Raw genomic sequence first — 20738 nt, forward strand, 5'->3', positions numbered from 1 at the left:
TAAACTTACTCTTTCAAGAAATATGATAGTGAGAGGGAGGGGATGAAGGAGGCCTGAGAAAGGAAGATGGTGGCAGGAAGGGTTTTCTGGGGGGATAGAGATGGAGAGAGACTTGAGCAGTTGTAAGCCAGAATGAAGGGAGAGGCTGAAGGCTAAAGATGAGGAGGCTCTCCCCAGAAGGAAATCCAAGAGATGAGTGGAGAGCACAGTGGGTGGCTTAGCAAGAGCTCATGTGGCTGGACTTCTCCAGGGCTGTGAAATGATGGAGGTGGATCCGATTATCTTTGTGGCTCCTTGTAGACCTGACATTCTTTCCTTTTTCTTCTTCCTCCCTTCTGCTCCTCTTCCTTTCCTTCCTTCCTCTTTCTCTTTCACAAATATTCACTGAGCACCTATGTGCTAGGTCTCGTACTAGGCTCTGTGGCTAACATACAAGACTTTATATCATCCTTACAATTGAGTGGAGAGATGGACATTAAACAAGAATATGCAAAAGTATGTGTATATGTGTATCATATGTGTGATACACATACACGTATCATACACATTGCATGATAACACTAATAATTGCTAATGTTCATTGAGCATTTCCAATGTACTAAGTACTTTATTAGCATTTCTCATTAACTACACACACCCCATAAGAAAGCCAGTATTAGTAGTCCCTTTTGCAGATCAGGAAACGGAGGCTCAGAATGGTCAGATGACTTCACACAACTAAGAGAGGTGGAGCAAGAGATTCAACTTAGATTTTTACCTGTCTCCTGACAGGAGCACTTGTTTAACTGCCACACTGTCCTGACTCACTGTGTTTAGAGCATCAGGCACCAGGTGGAGTAAAATATGGAGATGTCCCCACCCTCGGGGAGCTCACAGTCCCTAGGCACTGGGAAAAAACCCAAGAGTTTATTTACTACCCTCTTCCTCCAAGTGTGGTCCCTAGACCGGCAGCAGCCACAGCACCTGGGCGCTTGTAAGAATCGCAAAAGCTCGTGCCCAGCCAGACCTACTAGGTCAGAATCTGTAGTTTAACAAGACCCGCAGGCGCTTGGTGTGCACACTAAAGTTGGAGAACCCTGGTGTAAAGCTCACTTCTATTAGAGGTGAGAAACCGTTTAGAGGTTACAGAGATGGTGGACTTTCGAGGCTCGGTGTCAGCACCCAGCCTGGGCCTGAATGGGCGCTTCCACCCTTGTCCTAAGAGGCCAGTGGGTAGGACAACCAACGGGAAGGTCGCGCAAGGTGCTTGGCGCGCACCAGGCGCTCGAAGGTGCTCGGCGCGCGCAACGCACTCGGCGCGCGCGAGGTCCCCGCAGGCTCCCGGGCCGAGCCCGGCTGAGGCGGCGTGGGCGCCCTGAGGGCCGGGCCGCCGCGCCGCGCCGCGTCCCGGTCTCCGTGTCGGTGCCGGCCCGGCCCCTCAGCTCCACCCCCTGCCTCCCCCTCCCGCCCGCTCGCGCCTCCTGAAAAGCCAGCCCGCCCCGGGCGGCGGTGCAGAGCCGGCCGGCGCACGAGGCAGCCAGCGCGGCCATGACGGCGGAGAAGGCGCTGCCTCTGGGTAACGGGAAGGCTGCCGAGGAGGCGCAGGAGTCCGAAGCGCCGGGCGGCGGCGGGGGCGCGGCGCCCGCGCGCGACCCGCGCGACAAGCGCGACAAGGCGGTCCACGAGCGCGGCCACTGGAACAACAAGGTGGAGTTCGTGCTGAGCGTGGCCGGGGAGATTATCGGGCTTGGTAACGTGTGGCGCTTCCCTTACCTGTGCTACAAGAACGGAGGAGGTGAGGTGGCCAGCGGCACTGAGGAGAATGCGGGGGGTTGGGGGGTGGATGGGAGCGGGGGCGAGGAACCACCTCGTGGGGGCGGGGAGCGAGGGGTGAGCGCGAGACCCCTCCCGCGCCTGCGTGTAGCGGGACCCTCAGAAGAATGCGCGCCCTGGGCCACCTGGCGCTAGAGCTTACCCGGGCAAGGCGCATAGTCCCAATGGCGCATGCGCACGTGCGCTTCGCACCTAAATGTGCAGCTTGCTAGCACGCGGTTACTTGTCTGCCAGGTGCGTTCCGTCCCACCTGGAGGTGCAGACCGAGACCAGGACCTCTTGCGTTTGGGACCGACATTGCTGTGTGAGACAGTTCCTTTGAACCTCAGCTTTCTCAACTGGAGACAGCCATGAAGGCTGATAATGATCTGAGTAGGCTTGGGTTTTGAGCGCATACTCAAATGCTACGCTCTATCCTAAGCTTTACCTACATTATCAAATTTCATCCTTACAGTCATCTCTGTAGGCAGTGCTATACCTATTTTGCAGATGAGGAAACTAGGGATCGGAGAAATCACTAACAACGAGTGATAAAGATGGCGTTCTGACACCACAGGCCGTTTTTAAAACTGGGAGGGGACTGACAACAGGGAGAACTTTTAGGTTAAGCACCGCTGTATGATTTCCTGTCCCGTCTTTCATTTGCTCTTAAGGCCTTTCTAGGGCCTCTTTTCAGGCCTCTGGCGGAAGAATTGGCACCAGGCAGTTTCTTTAACTGGTCTCACGGTCATCCACTACACACAGCGACAACATTGTTTTAACGTTTAAGAAATGCTTAGAGATTGAGAGTGGGGAGATGATGAGAGAATGGTATGTAGTGACAATGTATCCAAGTAAGTTTGGTGGAGATACAGGAATGAATCCTCAAATCTCTCAGCTCAAGGAAGGGGCTCCAGACTTCAGGAGCCCCAACCTGTCATTATTAGCAGGACAGCCAGCAAGGCTAAGGCAGGAGATTTTGTAAAACTTTGTTGGATGATATAGTTTCTGCAAGAAAAAGCCTGTGTCTATATATTCCTCCCTGTCTTTGCTTTGCCCCAGACACCAATGAAGGTAGCTCCGAGTTGGCTGGCAGGGACCACACTGTTAGGCTGCGTGGAGCAGGACTTCCTGTTGGAGCAGCTGCAGGGAGAGAGAGAAGGGTACTGCTTGCCCTGAGCCCTTTCTTTGGAGACATTCATCATGAAGGCACAGGCTGCTCTAGGCCTGCTCTGCACTGGTAATGAAGTGGCCGCTGGTGTTGGTGGCTTGGCAAGGAGCACAGAGGGAGTGGACTTGGAGACCCCGAATGTGCCCTGTGCCCTCAGCTGTGAATCCCGCCTCTCTCTGCAGATTCATAAGCTGCCATATCTGCTTAGAAACCTATGGAAACCCTTTAGGACAGTCCCAGACAAAAATTGTTTTAGCTGTTTTTTTGTTTTTTTGGTTTTTTTTTTTGTACAAGAAATTGTTATGCCCAAACTAAAAGCATTTCTAAGAGCAGAAAACTGGGTAAGTTGGGTTAATTACAAATTCTGCTACAAATTGAAAAAAAGGGTTGTAATGAGAAAAGTTTAAAAATGAGTTTTTTGTTTGTTTGTTTGTTTGTTTTTTGACTAACTTACCAAGAGTTTCCATTGGGTATACAGATATCCTGGTTTAATTGAACTTGTTATTATAAGGATTACTAGATTTGTGAACACATCAGCCAAAAGGCTTTCAAAAAGTGTCATCTGTTAGGTTCTAGAGGATTCACAGGTAAATTATAGCATATTAGGAAATGTATAGCTTCTTTTAGTCACTTAGGTTTAGATGCAGCAAACAGACCCTCTTATTCCCTTTCACATGCCTTTTGCCTTCTAATACAGTTGGGATTGTCCACTTACCAACTGTTTACCTTTTAAAAAGAATCCACACAGTTATACTCATAGATTCCAACAGCAGTTTAAATTATTTCTTTCCCATTGTGAAATTTAAAAATAGTGTCTTGCCCAGAAAAGCTAAGAGCCTTTCAAAACTTGTTAGATATGGTCCTACTATCAAGACTGATCCAGATTGTTGCTATTGCTCCTGTGGTTAAAGAGACTTCATTTAGCAAAAAGCAATTTCAATTACAGCCTTCATTTGTGAGATCAGATGGTGGAGAATGGCATGTGTTTTCATACCTTGTTAATAGAGAGGAGAGAGATGAGGGATTTGGGGAAAAATCCCTTTCTGGTTATAATAGCTCATGTTCACCTCAGTTATTTAATTTGTTTCACAGAAAGGCCGAAGCAGTGGGTATTGTGTTTCAAGATAAGAGCACTAAGGCTTACACTGGTCTTTTCTCGGATTGATCCAAAGTCAGCCTTTCTGGACTGATTCTTGATGCAAATTCTTTATAACTCAGCTTTATACCTGGGTCTTGGGTATAGGGGCCTGATATTGCTCATTGCAGATCTCCTTAAGAATACTTTTCTATATGAAAAAGATGTTTTTCAGGTGAATTCCAAAGTAAATAAGAAGGGGTCCCTAACCTAGCCTTTTGAGATTACTTTAGAATAAAAAAGAAGGATGCAACATCAGGGAGGGAATGAATTGGACATGTGCTGGAGGGTGAAATGTATAAATAAAAGAATCAAGCAAATAAAACTTTTCACGTTATCACCTTAGCTCTACAATAATTCTCTGAGATAAGTGGTGCAGATATTAGATAGTAAAGCCCCATTTTACAGATGAAGAAGTTGAGACAGAGTGAATGTGAGATAGGTTGCTTATAGTAGTAGGTGGCAGAGGGCACAAACCCAGGCCTACATTTTCTGACGCTGGTCCTCATAGTGACAACCTGAACTCAAGCGTAGAGAACATTACGTTTTGCCTGTAGTAGGTGCTTATTAAAGATTTGTGCTGAACATGAAGTAGTGGGAGCGATTTTAACCTCACTCTCTTATTTTGCATTCTTGCAGGGGCGTTCCTGATTCCCTATGTGGTATTTTTTATTTGCTGTGGAATTCCTGTTTTTTTCCTGGAAACAGCTCTGGGACAATTCACAAGTGAAGGTGGAATTACATGTTGGAGAAAAGTTTGCCCTTTATTTGAAGGTAAGGATTGAGTTAATCAGAAAATGAAATGTTGTCTGGGTGATGTTGGGCTGTGAAAAGTATCTGAGACTGTTTTAATAAGATAAAAAGAGACTCAAACCATTCCTTTTTCTTTCTTCTTTTAGGCATTGGCTATGCAACACAGGTGATCGAGGCCCATCTAAATGTGTACTACATTATCATCTTGGCGTGGGCCATTTTCTACCTGAGCAACTGCTTTACCACGGAGCTCCCCTGGGCCACCTGTGGGCATGAGTGGAACACAGGTATGGCCTCCAGGGAGGGTCTCTCTGCTAGTCCTGCTAAGGGAACTGGTTTTAGGGGTGTATCCTTGTCCTGGAGACCAATCCTGGCCTTTGACTCTTTGCTATGAGTCCAGATTCTACTGAACCAAGAGATTGATTCTGTACCAGGTCTGAGTCCATTCTGAGAGTTGTAGCCATGAAGCCCGAGCTGAGCCCTGGCCCAGGAATTGGCTTGGGTAGAAGATGGTGATGCTTTTTTCTCACTTTGCCAAATATAGAAACTGAGCCCTGTGGGGCAGAGTGGGGGGATGTGAGGGATACTGGCTTCAATTCCAGCCCTGACTAGATCAAGTGTTGCAATTGAGATTTAAATCAGTGACCAGCAAATTGCAGAAATGTATTTGGTTGCCCAAATTGAAAATCTGAAGACTTAGCATGAAAGTCCAGATTTCCAGCTTGTCTTGAAAAATTGAAAATAACTGGCAACACCAGACCCAAATCCCCACATTCTTGCTTGGCAGCAATGGCTGCAGCTAAAAAGTGGCTGTTGCCTTTGGATGAGACCACAATCCCCACCCAGTCCACTTTACTCACTCATTTGATCCGTTCAACCAAGCAGATACTTGAATTCACCAACCCCACCTCGCCCCTTCGAATAGGTAACTTTTTAGATTATTTTTGGTTCTAATATACTATTTGTTTTTCAATTTGTATTCCGATCATGATTGAATTTTATAATCCAGAGAAGGTAGATACATGCCAACTCATATCTACAGTGGTAGTGCTTAGAGCAGGTATCACTAATCAATTCTAGAATCTTTCTTTTTGATTTTAGTCATGGCCTCAGGACCCTTCTCAGCAGTTTTCCAGGCGACCACTGCCTTTTGACTGAAATTGGCATACATGCTTTAAGCTATTCACTATCCGTGTGAGTAGGTTATCCCTGGAAGCGGCCTATCATCCTGAAGGCTGAGCTCAGTAAGACTGGGTAGGATGTCGGTCACCAGCAGAAGGAACAGCAGACATTAGGCCTAGGAAGTACTGTGGAGTAGCTTCTAGCCCTGCATAACTTTGCCTTGTTCTCCCGCCCATCACTGTCTCTCTTTGGGGCCCTGGTCCTAACTTTTCTTTGGCCAGGGACCTCATACAGATGTTTATCAAACTAAAATTGAAGGACATCTTTTTGATGACCTGTGAGTCCTCCATGATAATCTAATTGCATTTATTTTGATACTCTAATAATATGTGCATGTTCTGGATCATCTGCATGGTCATTGTATAACTGAGGACAGTCAGGAGATTTCAGTGCCTGACTTTGTGCATGTTCACAATTTAAACTATAATCTTGGTAAATAAAATGATGGCAGCCAAGGGAAGAGCAGAGAGATTTAATTTATAAATAATGTGTTAGCATTAAGTGAAATCCAGTTGAGAACACAACAAACCTTAGGAGTAAAGGTTTTGCAAAGTGTGAACAGAGAAAAATGGTGGTAGGGTTGAGTCTCAAATAACCCGTGGAGGAATGGCAGGCTCCTAGCTGTCAGTTCCATTTTTCTGTTGGGAAGTTTAATTTCACAACATAGCATTATCTGACATCCATTTTATGCTATCAGTTTGAAATGTATTGGGTCTGCAGTTTAGTTGGTATTTTGTAAATTTAATTCTGGTCTTATTGTTGTATGAATACTATCATCACAAAGACTTTATAACTCACTGTTTATTTGTACATAATCAAATATAATAAAAACACCTTGTCAACCTTTGGTGTCTGAGAAATTTTTTTACTCTAGAAAAAAATTTTGAGAAAGTTTTAGAGAATCTGATCAAAGCCAAGGACTTCTCTCTTCAGAAAAAGGCACAAGGGCATATTTAGGTGTTTTGCCAATAATAGGTTTCCAGACTCCTCTCAACCATCTGTGGACCCCACTGACCACCTCTGTTCAGAATATGGTTGGCACTTGCCAAGTGGAGTGAGAAGCAGGCAGGTGATTGGGGGAATTTCCCCCAGCAAACTTCAAATTTCTGTTCCTCACTCCCCTATCTTTAAAGGCTTGTAAACACTGGGGATGTGTGAAACAACACATCAGAAGTGCTTCCTGCCCCTGGAGATTGCAGATGTAATTTGGAGGGTTCATACACACATAAGAAGTGAGAAATGCCAGAGTGAGGCTTAACGCTGGCTCCATGCTGGCCACTGTGCTGGGCACAGGGGCTTCAAAGTGAGTGGGTGCCGGAGGCCCTCCCTTGAGGAGCTCACTATCTGGTGGCTGAGATGGTTCTTAAACAGTGTTGCTCTAAAGGGGCATGGTCCCATGGTGGCAGACAGAACCAGGCAATGACCATGGAAAAGAGGTTAAAGTCTTGGTTGGAGCTGTTTCCTAGTTCTGCCTCTAACTGGCTGGTGATTTGTAGAGCTGGGAGAGGGTTATGGGTATGGGTCCCTTGATTACTTCTGAACCTTAGATTCTTCTTCTTTAAAATAAAGGGAGTTAGAAAGGCTAATTTCTTGGAAGTCCTTTCAATTCTCACTTTTCTGGGATTCAGGAGCAGAAGATAAAAGAAGGATATGTAAGGAGGGATATGTGAGTTGTTCTGGGCTTTAAAGAATGAACACTTGTATGTTTTTACTTGAGATTCAAATCTCCCTTGATCATCAAGTTTCATGGAATGAGGAGAGACATTCAAGAAATATTTTCTTGAGTGATTGAGGGAGAGAATGATAAAGAAACTAGGGATTTTTTGCACATGTAAGCTTATGTCACTTACCCAATCATCACATTTATCAGGCAGCCATGAGATGGGCCTCTTTTTACATGAAGGAAAACTGAGTCTCAACTGCTTTGTTGCCCTAGGGACACCATGACTGACCATTCCTGCTGGGACCACCAAGCAAAACAGGGAAATGCTATGGACAGGCCTTCAACAGGAAAGTAGAAAAAAGGAAAGGAGATTTGGGAGCAAGGCAGGAAGAAAGAGTGTGATAGGGCACATTGAGTAAGAATGAGAGAGAGAGAGAGAAGATGCCCTGCCCCCCAAATTTTTCCTTTTGTTTGAATCAGACCAAGCCTCTCTCTTAAACTGTTTGTAAGTTATTGATTTCACCCTCAGTGTTCTTTGAGGCATGTTTACACGGAGTGGCGAGATAAAACCACCGGGTTGCACCATCGGCTCTGAATGTTTTCCAAGATCCAGCCTTCGCAAAAGTTAATCTTACGCTTCTTGTCTTGTTTCCACTGTAGAGAACTGTGTGGAGTTCCAGAAACTGAATGTGAGCAACCACAGCCATGTGTCCCTGCAGAACGCCACCTCTCCCGTCATGGAGTTTTGGGAGTAAGTGGAACACAACTTGTCTCCCTGGGCCTTTGGGGGCTCCATCGTGGTTCTGCTCAGTTAACATTGCCCCTGGAAAAAGCCTGACCCTTCCTCCACCCTCACACTTCCTGGCTTCTGTGGGTGTTTGCCTGCATTGGGAGCCAGAGTAGAGATCTTTAGAGGTTTCCCAAAGGGGCAAATGAGAGAAATGCTTTCTTGTTCTTTGATGGCATGTCAGCATGCCTAGCTGCTTATTAGGTCAAAAAGTGCTTGGTTAAATGATGAACAGTTTAAAAATTCATTTTTTAACGAAAGAGTCTCACAGCATTGTCTGCAAGTACTTCTGAAGTTTGTGAGCACTTGTTCCCCTGAAGTGTTTAACCAGAACAAAGCTGCTGTTGATCGCTGTTGGGAAGGTGTCTGAACCCACTGACATTACAGGCTTTAATTGTGTTGGTGGGCATGTTCCCAGGGATGGGCATTTTTCATCAGTGATCCAAAGGGGTACTATGACCTGGGAGTTACAGGGCTGCCACATACGGTCATTAGTTGTTCCCTGTACAGCCCAGGGGGCATCGTTAATACTGTGCAATGTGTGCTGCAGAATTGTACAGTGTCCACCTGCATAACTGTACTCAGGGGCCTTAACTTAGGAGCATCTATAGTAAAAGTAGGAGGATCCCTTGATAAGGTAGTTTCCTCTGTGGGTTGAAGGCTGCCTAAATGCTTTTGGGGGCTTTTTAATATGAAAAAGTCTGCTTTTGTTGAGGAACCTTCCCTACCCTAATGCTGATTAATAGTAGTGTGAAGGGGCAGTAGTTGTATGAGTGATTTTTATTCTTTTCCCAGGTATCATCCTTCTCCTTCCCTCTCTACGGGTCATGATGCTGAATTTAGATGGTCATTCTCATGTTTATACTATATGTAAATCTTCCAAATAGTACCAAGGTCTTTCTTGTATGTTTTAAAATTTTGTACTAATAGTATCCATTACTTACATTTTTTACAACTTTGTTTCTTTGCTCAATATTGATTTTGAGATGTATCTCTATTGATACATGTAGCTTTGGTTCATTCATTATTTTCCTGCTATATCGCATTTCAGTGTATAAATAGACTGCATTGTATTTAGCCAGCCCTTCTGGATGAGCATTTGGACTGTCTCCCATTTCCCACTGTTATTAAGCACACTGAGTGAATGTCTTGTCCATGCTTCCCTGGCTTTCCCGTGTGCATGAGTGAAGGTTTCCAGGCCATACACCTAAGAGTGGAATTGTTCAGTAGTAGGGCACATGCATTATCAGTTTTATCAGATAGTGTCAAAATACTTTCTAAAATGACTATTCCAATTTTTTCTCCCAATAAGAGTGTGAGAATTTCTACTGCTCCACATACTAGACAATGCTTGGTTGGGTCAGAGTTTTTAAGTTTTACTAGTGCAATGAGTACGAAATGGTATCCCACTCTTTTAAATTTGCATTCTTCTATTTACTTGTGAGGTTGAACGTCTTTTCATGTTTTTTTCTCTTTATTTGAGTTTCCTCATTTGTGAACTTCCTCCTCATATCCTTTTCTGTTTGAATAGTTTGTCTTTTCTCATACGTAGGAAATCTTGATACATTCCAGGTATTAATATCTATGCTGCAAATAGCTTTTCCTAGTATAAGGCTTTTCCTTCTTATTTACTGCATGTAGGGTTTTATGGAAGTCAAATTTGTCAATATTTTTGGTTTGCACAGTTGATGTCAAGTTATATTTCCTTACTCTACAGTTGTAAACATTTTCTGTATTTTCTTCTAGGAGTTTTAAAGTTTTGTTTTCTCACATTTATGAATATAATCTACCTGGAATTTTATTTTTGCATGCGATATGAGGTAGGAATCTAGTTTTTTAAAATATAAATAACCAGTTTCTCCAGCAATATTTACTGAATCATTCATTTTTTTTCCTACTGATTTCTAATGCCATTTTACGTATATTGTTTTTCTAAAAACACAGGTCTGTTTTAGGGCTTGCTCTTCTGTTCTGTTGGTTCTTATGCTAACTGTGTGTCACTACTACACCTATAGTTTTATTGTTAGCCTCAAGCCTTGAGCTGATAAAGCAAGTCCCTCACTTTATTCTTCTCCAAAATTGTTTTACTCTTCCAAATGAATTTTAGTATCAGCTTGTCAAGTAAAAAAACAACAATAAAGAACAAAACCACACTGTGGGAATTTTTGTTGGGAGCATACTTGAACTTACAGGTTAATCTGAGGAAAACTGACATCTTTATGCTTGAACCCCTCTGTCCATGAACATAGGCTAGCTCTCCATTTATTTAGGTCTTTTGAAATACCTGATGGAGTAGTGCTATTAAATGTGGCCTTTGGAGTAGCAGCATTACAATCACCTGCTTAACAATGCAAATTCTCCGCCCCTCTCCAGACCTAAGGAGTCTTAGTCTGAAATAGAAGATATGACATTGTGCTAGAGAGGAGGATCCTGAGGGCCTGTGTGGCCTTTTCCCACCCCATTGGGCCATGGTTTTTCAGTTGAATGTCACAGAGACTTCTTTTAGACATACGCATTTGAGGGTCTGCAAAACATGGTCCCTGTGCTCCCTTAGAGAACTCATCCTAAAATCCCACACTGTACAAGGTCTTTGTGTAACTTACTGTTGTTTTGTACCATTCATTTACTTTGTAACATATATGGAAAACCTCAGTTAAATCATTTATGCAATGCGTTTGTTTATTATTTGAATTCTCCTTAGGGAGTTATAAAGCAGCATCTTTTCTGGCTTTACTCACCACTGCTTGTCTATACAGAGCTCTCAGTAAATGTTTACAAAATGGATAGATACATGAGAGAAAGGCAGGCAAGCAGTTTTTCTAGAAAATACTATATAAGGAGAGTCAAAGTAAGCTCTGGCAAGAACTCATCTTGTCACTCAGCTCCCCAGCAACAGCATTGATTTATTTTAGGATCCCTTTGCAATAGCCATACCTCCCACTCATTTGGGCACCAAGATTCAGGGGGTGACAGCTAGTCTGTGTCCTCAGGTGTAACTGGACCTTTTTGCTTGCTTAGTTATTCAAGATGAAAGTTAATGGGAGAATGAACCCACAGTTTTAGTTTTCTATTAAGATTGCATCTGTATCATCTATACGGTGTTGAATTCTGCATCCTAAAAGTACTCAAATGCTGGCGTGACATTCACCCCTTCAAAAGATGCTTTTTTTCAGACAGCTCTAATTCATCTTTTCCCCAGAGGAGAGCTTGGAGTGTAGAAACTCTGTAAGATGTACATAGCATCCCATGAAAAACTATTTGAAGCCACATAAATTTGAGAACGGCTGAAAGCTGTGCCCTTCAGTAAGAACATCTGTTATCTTTGATTAACCCAAATTCCCAAATGCATTTTCCTATGAATTCGTTTGAAATCTTTCCCCTCTTGCCGCCACCCTACCCTCACTTTCTGAATGTTAGCATTCCACTAAACACAGTCTGAAAATTTAAGGAAGTTGCTTCTTAAATTCAGCGAACAGTTGACTCCTGGAGCTTTGGCAAGAACAGACCTAATTCCTTTCCTATGTGACAGTCCTTCAAGTATTGGATCAGGTTTCCTCAAAAAAACGTTTCTTCTCCAGTTTTCTTCACTGTTTCCTTGTGTGCCTCACCTTGGTTGACATCTCCAGTGTGTTCTTGCTGTCCTTCCTCACTGCGTCTGACTCCAGGGACCTCATTCAGGGCCATGTTGCATGGTCAGAGTAGACTGCCTCAGCTGGCTGAATGTTCACTCATTTGACAAATGCCTAAGCTCCTGGACATGTAGGAAGAACACTGCATTTTTGGAGGAGGCAAGAATGTAAGATACAAGTCTAACCCTCTAGCAGCAGAGATGAGACAAGCCCTCAGATTACCACAATATCAGTTACAAGGTGCTGCTTCCCTGCCCACAGCTGGCCAGGGCTTCACCTTGACCTTGGGCACCTGGTCCCACCCACCTCCCATCTTAAAGTTTCATTTCTCTTCTCAGGGTATGATTTAAATTACTGGCTTGGCCAGTAAGGCCCTGGGTCAGTCCTGGATTCTGATTTGGGTAAGAGGGCCTATGGGGCAGGGATAGCTTTTTCTTCCTAGTGTCAAATTTAAAAATTAGGCCATCTAGATTTCTCTTAGTAACTCATTATGCATCTGGCATCTGTGCATTTATATAAATATGTTTGCAGTTCTAAATTTTGAGCCTATGTCCTATGGCGGGGTTGAGTGCTATTATATGTATAACCAGCATTGTGGCATCAGATGGGCTTTGGTCTGTTGTCACTTCCCTGTCTCAGACCCTTGAGTCCCTTTCGTCCAGTGTTCTATAATCAAGTTCATGTTTGTTATGTACACAACACTTGAAATTGCTTTTGTATGGTGTCTGTTCAACAAATTTTGTTGAGCACATATTATATGCTTGGCCCAAATTAAGCTTTAAGGGGTATTTGGTTCTATATCTTTATTCAAAAGGGTAAAATCTTGTTTTTCTGGTTTATCTTCACTGGAGAAGTTTTATCAAATTTGTTTATTTCTAAATCACGTGGCCACTTGAATTGATTTTCTTTGCACACAAATTGGGGAGGCAAAGGAGCTGGAGTGAAACCCAAATTCTCTCTGTGAGCCCAGGGCCTGTCTTCGCCTTCCTCTCAGACTTTTCTTCCTTCTTGCCCATCTCCCTTCTCTGCACTGGCCTTCTTTCGGTCCTTTGTCTGTACTGGGCTTGTCCCAGCCTCAGTCTCAGGCTCCCACTGTTCCCTTTGTTTAAAAGATTTCTTATCAGATTCTTATGTGTATGGCTCCTTCTTATCATTGAGTTATATCAAATGTCATTTGGGAATCCCTCCCTGACCATGCAACTAAATCAGCACCCAGTCCTTCTCGACCCCATCACTCTTTTATTGTCTACATAATATTTAGCCAGAATCCTTATGTCTTTGTTTATGTGTCTGCTTTCTCTCTCCCTCCATTAAAGTATGAGTCCCATGCCAGGAAGAACTTTTCCCTGTTGTCTTGCCGATATATTCTAGGTGCTCAATAAATATTAGTTGAAATAGATGAGTGGAAAAGTGAATAAATAAATGAATGAATGTTTCTTAAGTGCTAGGAGTTTAGTATTCTTGTCTACAAATTGGACATGATATCACCCACCTTCATGGCTGAGATGAGGATTAAAGAAGTTCTTACCAGTACCAAGCCCAGCACAGCTTAGGCCCTTTGGGAAAGTTTGAATGCAGAAGGAGAATGTTTGTGATTGACTCTCCCATTTGTGGGATGGGGATTAGCTCATTCCTTGCCTTGCCAACCTCTCCTGATGGCTATGAGGATGAAAGGAGATAACATGTACTAAGAGCTTTTATGGGTTGTAAGTGGGGTGCCTGAGTTAGCTCCTGGTACTGAGGCTTGGTGCCCTGCCTGGCCCCTGCCTCTGCTGGTACAGATTCACAGCCGAGTCTTCTGCAGAATCAGCCATTGTGCCGACTGCAGGATTCGAAGAGCCCCCGAGTCCCTTTCCCAAAGGTAAAACCCAGCATTGTGTGGCACTGACTACTTCTGCTATTTGGATTGCCCTGCTCCCAGTATATCACCCCATTCATAGCCACAGTGTGAACTTCAGCCAGCAAATTCTGGAGGCCCGTTTAAGTCATGCTGCCTCTACCTGTCCAGTGTACAACCCTGGGCAACTTAGGCAGCCTCCCTGAGCCCCTGTCTGCTCCTTTGAAAATGGGATGATCATAGGACCTATCTCTCAGGGTTGCCGAGAACATCAAAGGAGGCCCATATGCTTTGCACATGGCATGTGCTTAATATTTGGTAGCTAATTTTACAAAGAAGACTTTATTCAGGTATTTGAAAGTCTACATGGGTACTTTACAACATTCCGTAGAGGGGGCTCCTCAGCCAGATCTGTTTGCCCCTCTCGGTGGACCTGTAGAACTCTCTTGGCATATTTTCTTCCCCTGATTGTTCTTTCAGCATTTTTTTGAGTACTTGCTGGGTTCTGGACACCTTATCAGTTGCCAGAAAGATGAAGGGGATGCTGTCTGTCCCTGAAGAAGCACACAGAATGGTGAGGAAAGGTGGAAAGTAAAAAAATAAATAAAAAGAGAGTTTTTGAAATACAAGACAACAGATATCTGTAGGATACTTGCAAGGAGCCAAGATGAGGAAACCCAAATGTCTGGGGTTTGGAAGTCTTCATGGAATGGGCAATGGTTAGCTGGGTTTTGCAGGATGAATATAAGTTCATGTGATTGATGGTGGAATGAGTGAATGGCATACCAGGTAGAGAAAATAGCATAAGCAAGAGCCCAGAGATCTGAAGTTGTATGTTGAGGCTTACAGACTTTACCTACAATGCATTGCATCTGGAGCCTGGGGAATGGTGGGGGACTTTGCTGAGGAGGTAGGCAGGAGCCAGAGTATCTGGTCAGTCACAAGTCTTTATTGAATATCTACTATATATCAGGTATTGTCATAGGTTCTGGGATACAACATGAATAAAAGAATGACTTAGGTAGAGCTTACAGCACAGACAAGCCAAAAGAGCAGAAAGAATTAGGTTAAGTCAAGACTGGTCTCCTGAAGTAAAAGCAAGCAGGGAATAGAAAGTGTCACAGGGTCAGGGGGTAGGGTGCCTCTCCAGGGAGGTAACATTTAAGCAGGGACCTGAGAAAAGTAAGGGATCCAGCCATTCAGATGTTGGAGACAAGCTCTGAGGCTGAGGGAGCAGGAGGGCCAGTGACCCCGAAGTGGGAGGATATTTGGGGACTAGCATGCAGCCAGTGAGGCTGGAGCTGGGTGTGAAGGACCTCAGTGCTTTTCTAGATCCTCCATGCTGCCAATAAGAGGCAGGGACAGTGGGGTACTCGCTTGGTCCAGGTACCTGAAGCTGAGATCCCTGCTCGGAGAGAGGGGAGGCTGGGTTGGGAGTGCTGCCCTCACCTGCTGGGGAAGATGGGCAGAATCAGTCTTGAGAGGATGATGGTATTTCTCCCTGGCCATGCCATGCACCAGGCTGAGAAAAGAACTGCCTTTCTGTCCTCTTAATGCCTCCACAGCTGTCTACTTGCACTAAGATGTCTTCTACCTGCACACACCCTCGTGGGCTTTTCCTGAGGGGGCAGGTGGGAGGCTCCGTCCAGATGTGCCTGAACTGTCACAGCTTTTAGACAGTTAGCAAAAGCCAACTTATCAGTAACCCACAGCACTTGGGCTGCACATATGGTTTGCCCCCAAAATTCCACTTCTGAAACTGTGCTGCAGGCACGACCACACTAGTTACGTACAGCATGTGAACAGCAGCACTGTTTGTGATCGTTTAGAAAAGAAAGGATGTGTGTAATGTGTTCTTAAACATGATATCCATTAGATGAATTGTGGTCTATTCCTGCAATAACTGCTAAAAAGGAATGAGGCAGAAAATGTGTTGATATGGAAAAGATCTCTAAGATAAAATTAAGTAGAAAAGGCAAGATGTAGAATGTCGTATATAATACCATGAATGTGAAAATACATGCATATGCCTTATTCCCATAGAATGTTTCTGGAAGGGTACATAAACTGTTAACCAGGGTGATCACCTGAGGGGGGTTGGGAGACAAGCAAGGAGGTAGAGAGAGTTTTACTTTTTGCTTTATACTTTTTTATACTATTTGAATTTAAAAAGTATTAAAACCAGGAACATGATGATTTGATATTAATAAAAAGCTGCCATTGATTATAATCTGAGCAACAAATCCCATTTACAGCCCTTACGGGTTTTACATTACTAATCATTTATTTTATAAATCATTTTTATTGACATTATTTAATTTTTAAATTAGCCTTTCAAGATGGACAGAAGATCTCCATTTTCCCATTATCCAAACATAATCTTGGAGAAGCTGAGTAATTGCCCCCCTCATATACTCAGAGCTCAAAGCCAACCTCTTGGTTCCCAGTGCTCCCAGGCAGCCCCTGGTTTCTCCAGAAGGCCCTGCTCTTTGGGGCTGCCTCTTCCTGCATGTGTTCTGCCTTGATGGACAGAAGAGCTCACCTATCAGAGAGAGGTTTCTTCCTGCTCAGTCCTCCCTACCAGAGAAGCACTGGGGCCTTGTTTACTGAGAACAGAGTGGAGGTCTAGTGGAGGATATACATGGTTCTGCCACACTAGAGACTCACTGAGAGGGGCGCAGGCCTGGGCACCCCTTCCCAGCTCTCAGGAGATGCTACAAAGCAAATCCGAATCAGCACTTTATTGCCTGAGCAGGGTGTTGTATCCTTTTTATTTTAATTGTTTAATATTTAACTGATTGCAAAAATTGTGAATGTTGACACAACGCAACAGCTATTTACATATGATATGTTTACACGTCAAGTTATTCAGTATTTCCCCCTTATTCGCTATGTTTACACGTCAGGTTATTCAGTATTTACCCCTTATTTGCTATTTTGCTTTCTGAGGTTTCAGCTACCCACGGTCAACCTCCGTCTTAAAATATTAACTAAAAATTTTCAGAAATAATTTATAAGTTTTTTTTTTAATTGCATGCTGTTCTGCATAGCATGATAAAATTTTGTGCTGTCCTGCTCTGTCCTGCCTGGGATATGAATTATCCCTTTGCCTAACATATCCACATTGCATATGCTCCCCTTCATTAGTCACTTAGTAGCTGTCTCGATTATCAGATTGTCTCGGTATTGCAGTGCTTGTGTTCAAGTAACTCTCACAATGCCTACATCACTGACCTCATCTCATCACTTAGGCATTGTAGCATCTCACATCATCACAGGAAGAAGGATGAGTTCAGTACAGTAAGGTATTGAGAGAGAAGGGAAAACATTTATGTAACTTTTATTAGTGTATTGTTATAATTGCTCTACTTTATTAATTATTGGTGTTAGTCCCTTACTGTGCCTAATTTGTAAGTTAAACTTTATCATAATTTGTAAGGTATGTATGTATAGAAAAAACATAGCATACGTAGAGTTTGGTACTGTTCGATGGTTGTTAGGCAGCCACTGAGAGTCTTGGAACATATCCTCTGTGAATAAGGAGAGACGATTATATATCATTTATAAATATGTGTTTTAGTTTGTTTGGGCTGATCTAACAAAATACCATAGACTGTATGGCTTAAACAACAAACATTTTTTTCTCACAGTCCTGGAGGTTAGAAATCCAAGATCAAGGTGCTGACAGATTCAGGTCTGGTAAGGGTTTATTTCTTGGTTCATAGTTGGCTGTCTTCTCACAGTATCCTCATGTGGTAGAAGGGGCAAAGGAGCTCCGGGGGTCCCTTTTACAAAGGCACTAATCCCATTAATGAGGGCTCTACCCTCATGACCGAAGCACTTCCCAAAGTCCCCATCTCCTCATACTGTTATGTTGGTAGGATTTAAACATATGAATTTTGGGGGGATACATTCAGTCCGTTACAATCTATTCCCCACCCCGTAGGTCCATCCCCAAGAGGTAACTATTAGCAATTGAGAGTCTCTTTCTGCCAGCATTTTTCTGTACATTTAATACTATTCTTCCTACATCCCGACAGTGATTTCACATCATTTATCCCCTAGGTGAGTGGATAAATGAAGTATAGAGCCTAGAGGGTCATGCTTGGGGCCAGAGTACACAGTGGGTACTTAGTAACAAGCATGACATTCCTTCTCTTATTATATCCATCAGGACATGAAAGGAACCTCAGATGAAACTTTTCTCATTCAGTAAATTGTTGCTTACCATTGTTTAGTATAAGATATTTACTATTTGTTTGGTGGGGGGGGGTGCTAATTTTACATATAAATGTCTTTAATGATCAAGAATGAATAATAATAGATCACAGCTCTTCAGCACTTACTAAACCCAATTACTACTACTACTACTTGCTGCTGCTGCTGCTGCTGCTGCTGCTGCTGCTGCTGCTGCTATTACTACTCCTACTCCCATTTCGCAGACAAAGAAAGTGGGTTGCAGAGAGATTTAAGTAACAAACCCAAAGCTAATAAGTGGCAGCAATGTGATTCTGGGGCATGGAGAGGTCTGGGGGATTTGTTCTAAGTGAACAGGAGCCAGACCTGGGCTGAGGGCAGTCCTCTCTGATCCCAACCTGCGTCCCTTTGCTCTTCCACGCTCCTCCTGCCTGTCTCTGAAATGCCATCAGCTATCTGTTTTATCGCAGGCAGAATCCAACTGGTTCGTCCCTCCTCTCTGCAGCCCCGGGACCTATGCTCTGGAAAGAAGTGTTTCAGTAGATGGGGAAGTACAACCGGTAGGAGGGAGGTAGGGAGAAACTAATGAGGAATGAATGACGGCAAGACTCCAGTGCCCTGCAAAAACAAAACAAAACAGCTGTTGGGTATGTTTTCTCTGGATTTCAAGAGGTTCCTTTAGGAAACGACTTGAACCTTGCTTTTAAAAGAATACTGTGTTTTCCAGCTGAGCCAGGTTTTGAGTTGAGACCTGCAGACTCTGATCTGCTGGGTTGACATGCGTAAAATGATGCTGGCCTCTCGGTGTGTAGCAGATGGTCCTGCGGCTGGTGGCAGGAGGAGTTTAATGAGTGACTCGAATTCAGGCTCATGCACAGAATAACTCAGAAAGGGCTGTTTCCAAATTTTGGTGCATTATCTCGATTCTAGATTTTTTAAAATATAATCATGAGAATGTATATAAGACTCCAGATTTACACACACACACACGCACACACACACACTCATACACTCTCACAGTCTTACACTTTTACACTTTCACAGTCTCACCTACCTCTGTTCCACGTTCTCCCTGAAGACATCAAGGATGGGGAAGACACCCAGAGCTAGTGGGGCCTGATTGTCCCATTTACTAGTGGGGATCCTGCATGTGATTCTCAGCCTCTGTTTCCTTATGGGTGAAGTGGGTGTACCTCTCCCACCCTTCAAGGTATAATCAGTGATGGTAATAGTTGGGAAATAATAGGTCAGTGTTAGCTCCTCTCACTCCTGCATCGCTCTCATTCTCAGATCGTCCTACCCTCTCCCACCCCATAGCTGATAGATGAGGAGACAGTCAAAGAATGGAGGTCTCCTGCTGGGATACATCAGAGCTGACAGTAGACCCCCCACTCCTCGCTCGGGACCTCCTCACCTAGGGTTTTTCCTGATGGCATGCATGCCTTCCCCTCTCGCTGTCCCTCTGTGGGAGACAGTGCCTCTTTGCCAGCCTTAACCAGGACATCTCAGGAAGGCCAAGGGGAGCAAAGGTGGTCAGACCTTATTGGAGCTTATGGTGGCACATAATGCAGAGCTTCTGCACCTTGAGAGCCCATGGAACTAGGCAGGCTTGGGCAGCACTTTTGGGCTGTGCTGAATCCTGTTATGGGGGAGAAAGGGTCAGGAATCCCCTGGGACCCCAGCCATGGGGCAGTGAGGCCCTTTCTGTTGTGGGGAATCAGCGTTCCATACATGAGAATGGGTTGCATTATGAACCTGTGCTGGAGTCTTCAAAGCAATGGCAGCCTGTTCCTTACCCTGCCCCTTCTGCACATTGTCTCCTGATGTGCAGGACTCTGTTCACATCTTTCCACAAGGCACAAGTTTAAGGACCTTTCTCTGTGTTCCGAAGCTCTAACAGTCCCCACTTCTAGACATACCCTCCCTCCTTCTCTCACTGACTCCTTCTTCCCAGTCTCACCCTCTGGCCATGGAGGGCTGGAACAGGCATTGAACTTGGGGTCAGGAGACTGGGATGCAAGGCCAGATTCTGTGACTTACCAGTTTGTGATAAGGCAGGGTACATATTACTTGGAGCCTCAATTTCCTCAGAACAATGGCAGTGGAATCACATAACATGCACAGGAGTGCCTGGTGCTCTCTTCCAAGTGTGTGTTCTGCATCATTTTAGGAAAGGGCACTTTTTGCTTAACAACTTTTTAGTAACTTTGAGGTATAATTTACATACCATAAACTGTTCCCCTTATAGTTGCACAAGTCAATGATTGTGAGTAAATCTGGCAGGTGTGAAACTATCACTACAGTATAGGCTTAGAATATTTCCATCATCATAATCAGATCTCTTATGCATATTTGCAGTTAATCTCCACTCCTACTTCTAGGCAACCAGTCATCTACTTCCTGTCTCTGTGGATTTGTCTTTTCTGGACATTGCATGTAAGTGGAATCATGCAATAGGTGGTCCTTTGTCACCATCTTCTTTTACTTAGCATAATATTTTCAAGATTCACCAATGTTATAGCATGTATCACTACTTCATTCCTTTTCATGGGTAAATAATATTCCATTGTATAGATAGACCACATTTTGTTTG

General features: G+C 43.9%; 1 protein-coding gene across 2 annotated transcripts in view; it reads left to right on the plus strand.

Moving 5' to 3' along the window:
* Positions 1-1468: 1468 nt before the first annotated feature.
* Positions 1469-20738, plus strand: part of SLC6A11 (solute carrier family 6 member 11) — a 126269-nt gene continuing 106999 nt past the window's right edge. For both annotated transcript variants that reach the window (XM_016121381.2, XM_016121380.2), the window contains exons 1-4: positions 1469-1774; positions 4737-4871; positions 4997-5137; positions 8356-8446. In XM_016121381.2, coding sequence (XP_015976867.1) covers positions 1528-1774; positions 4737-4871; positions 4997-5137; positions 8356-8446 — 614 coding nt within the window. In that variant the 5' untranslated portion in view covers positions 1469-1527. The remainder of the gene's footprint in view (positions 1775-4736; positions 4872-4996; positions 5138-8355; positions 8447-20738) is intronic.

This window comes from Rousettus aegyptiacus, unplaced genomic scaffold, assembly GCF_014176215.1.
Source record: "Rousettus aegyptiacus isolate mRouAeg1 unplaced genomic scaffold, mRouAeg1.p scaffold_m13_p_4, whole genome shotgun sequence".
In the NCBI taxonomy this organism is placed as follows: Eukaryota; Metazoa; Chordata; class Mammalia; order Chiroptera; family Pteropodidae; genus Rousettus; species Rousettus aegyptiacus.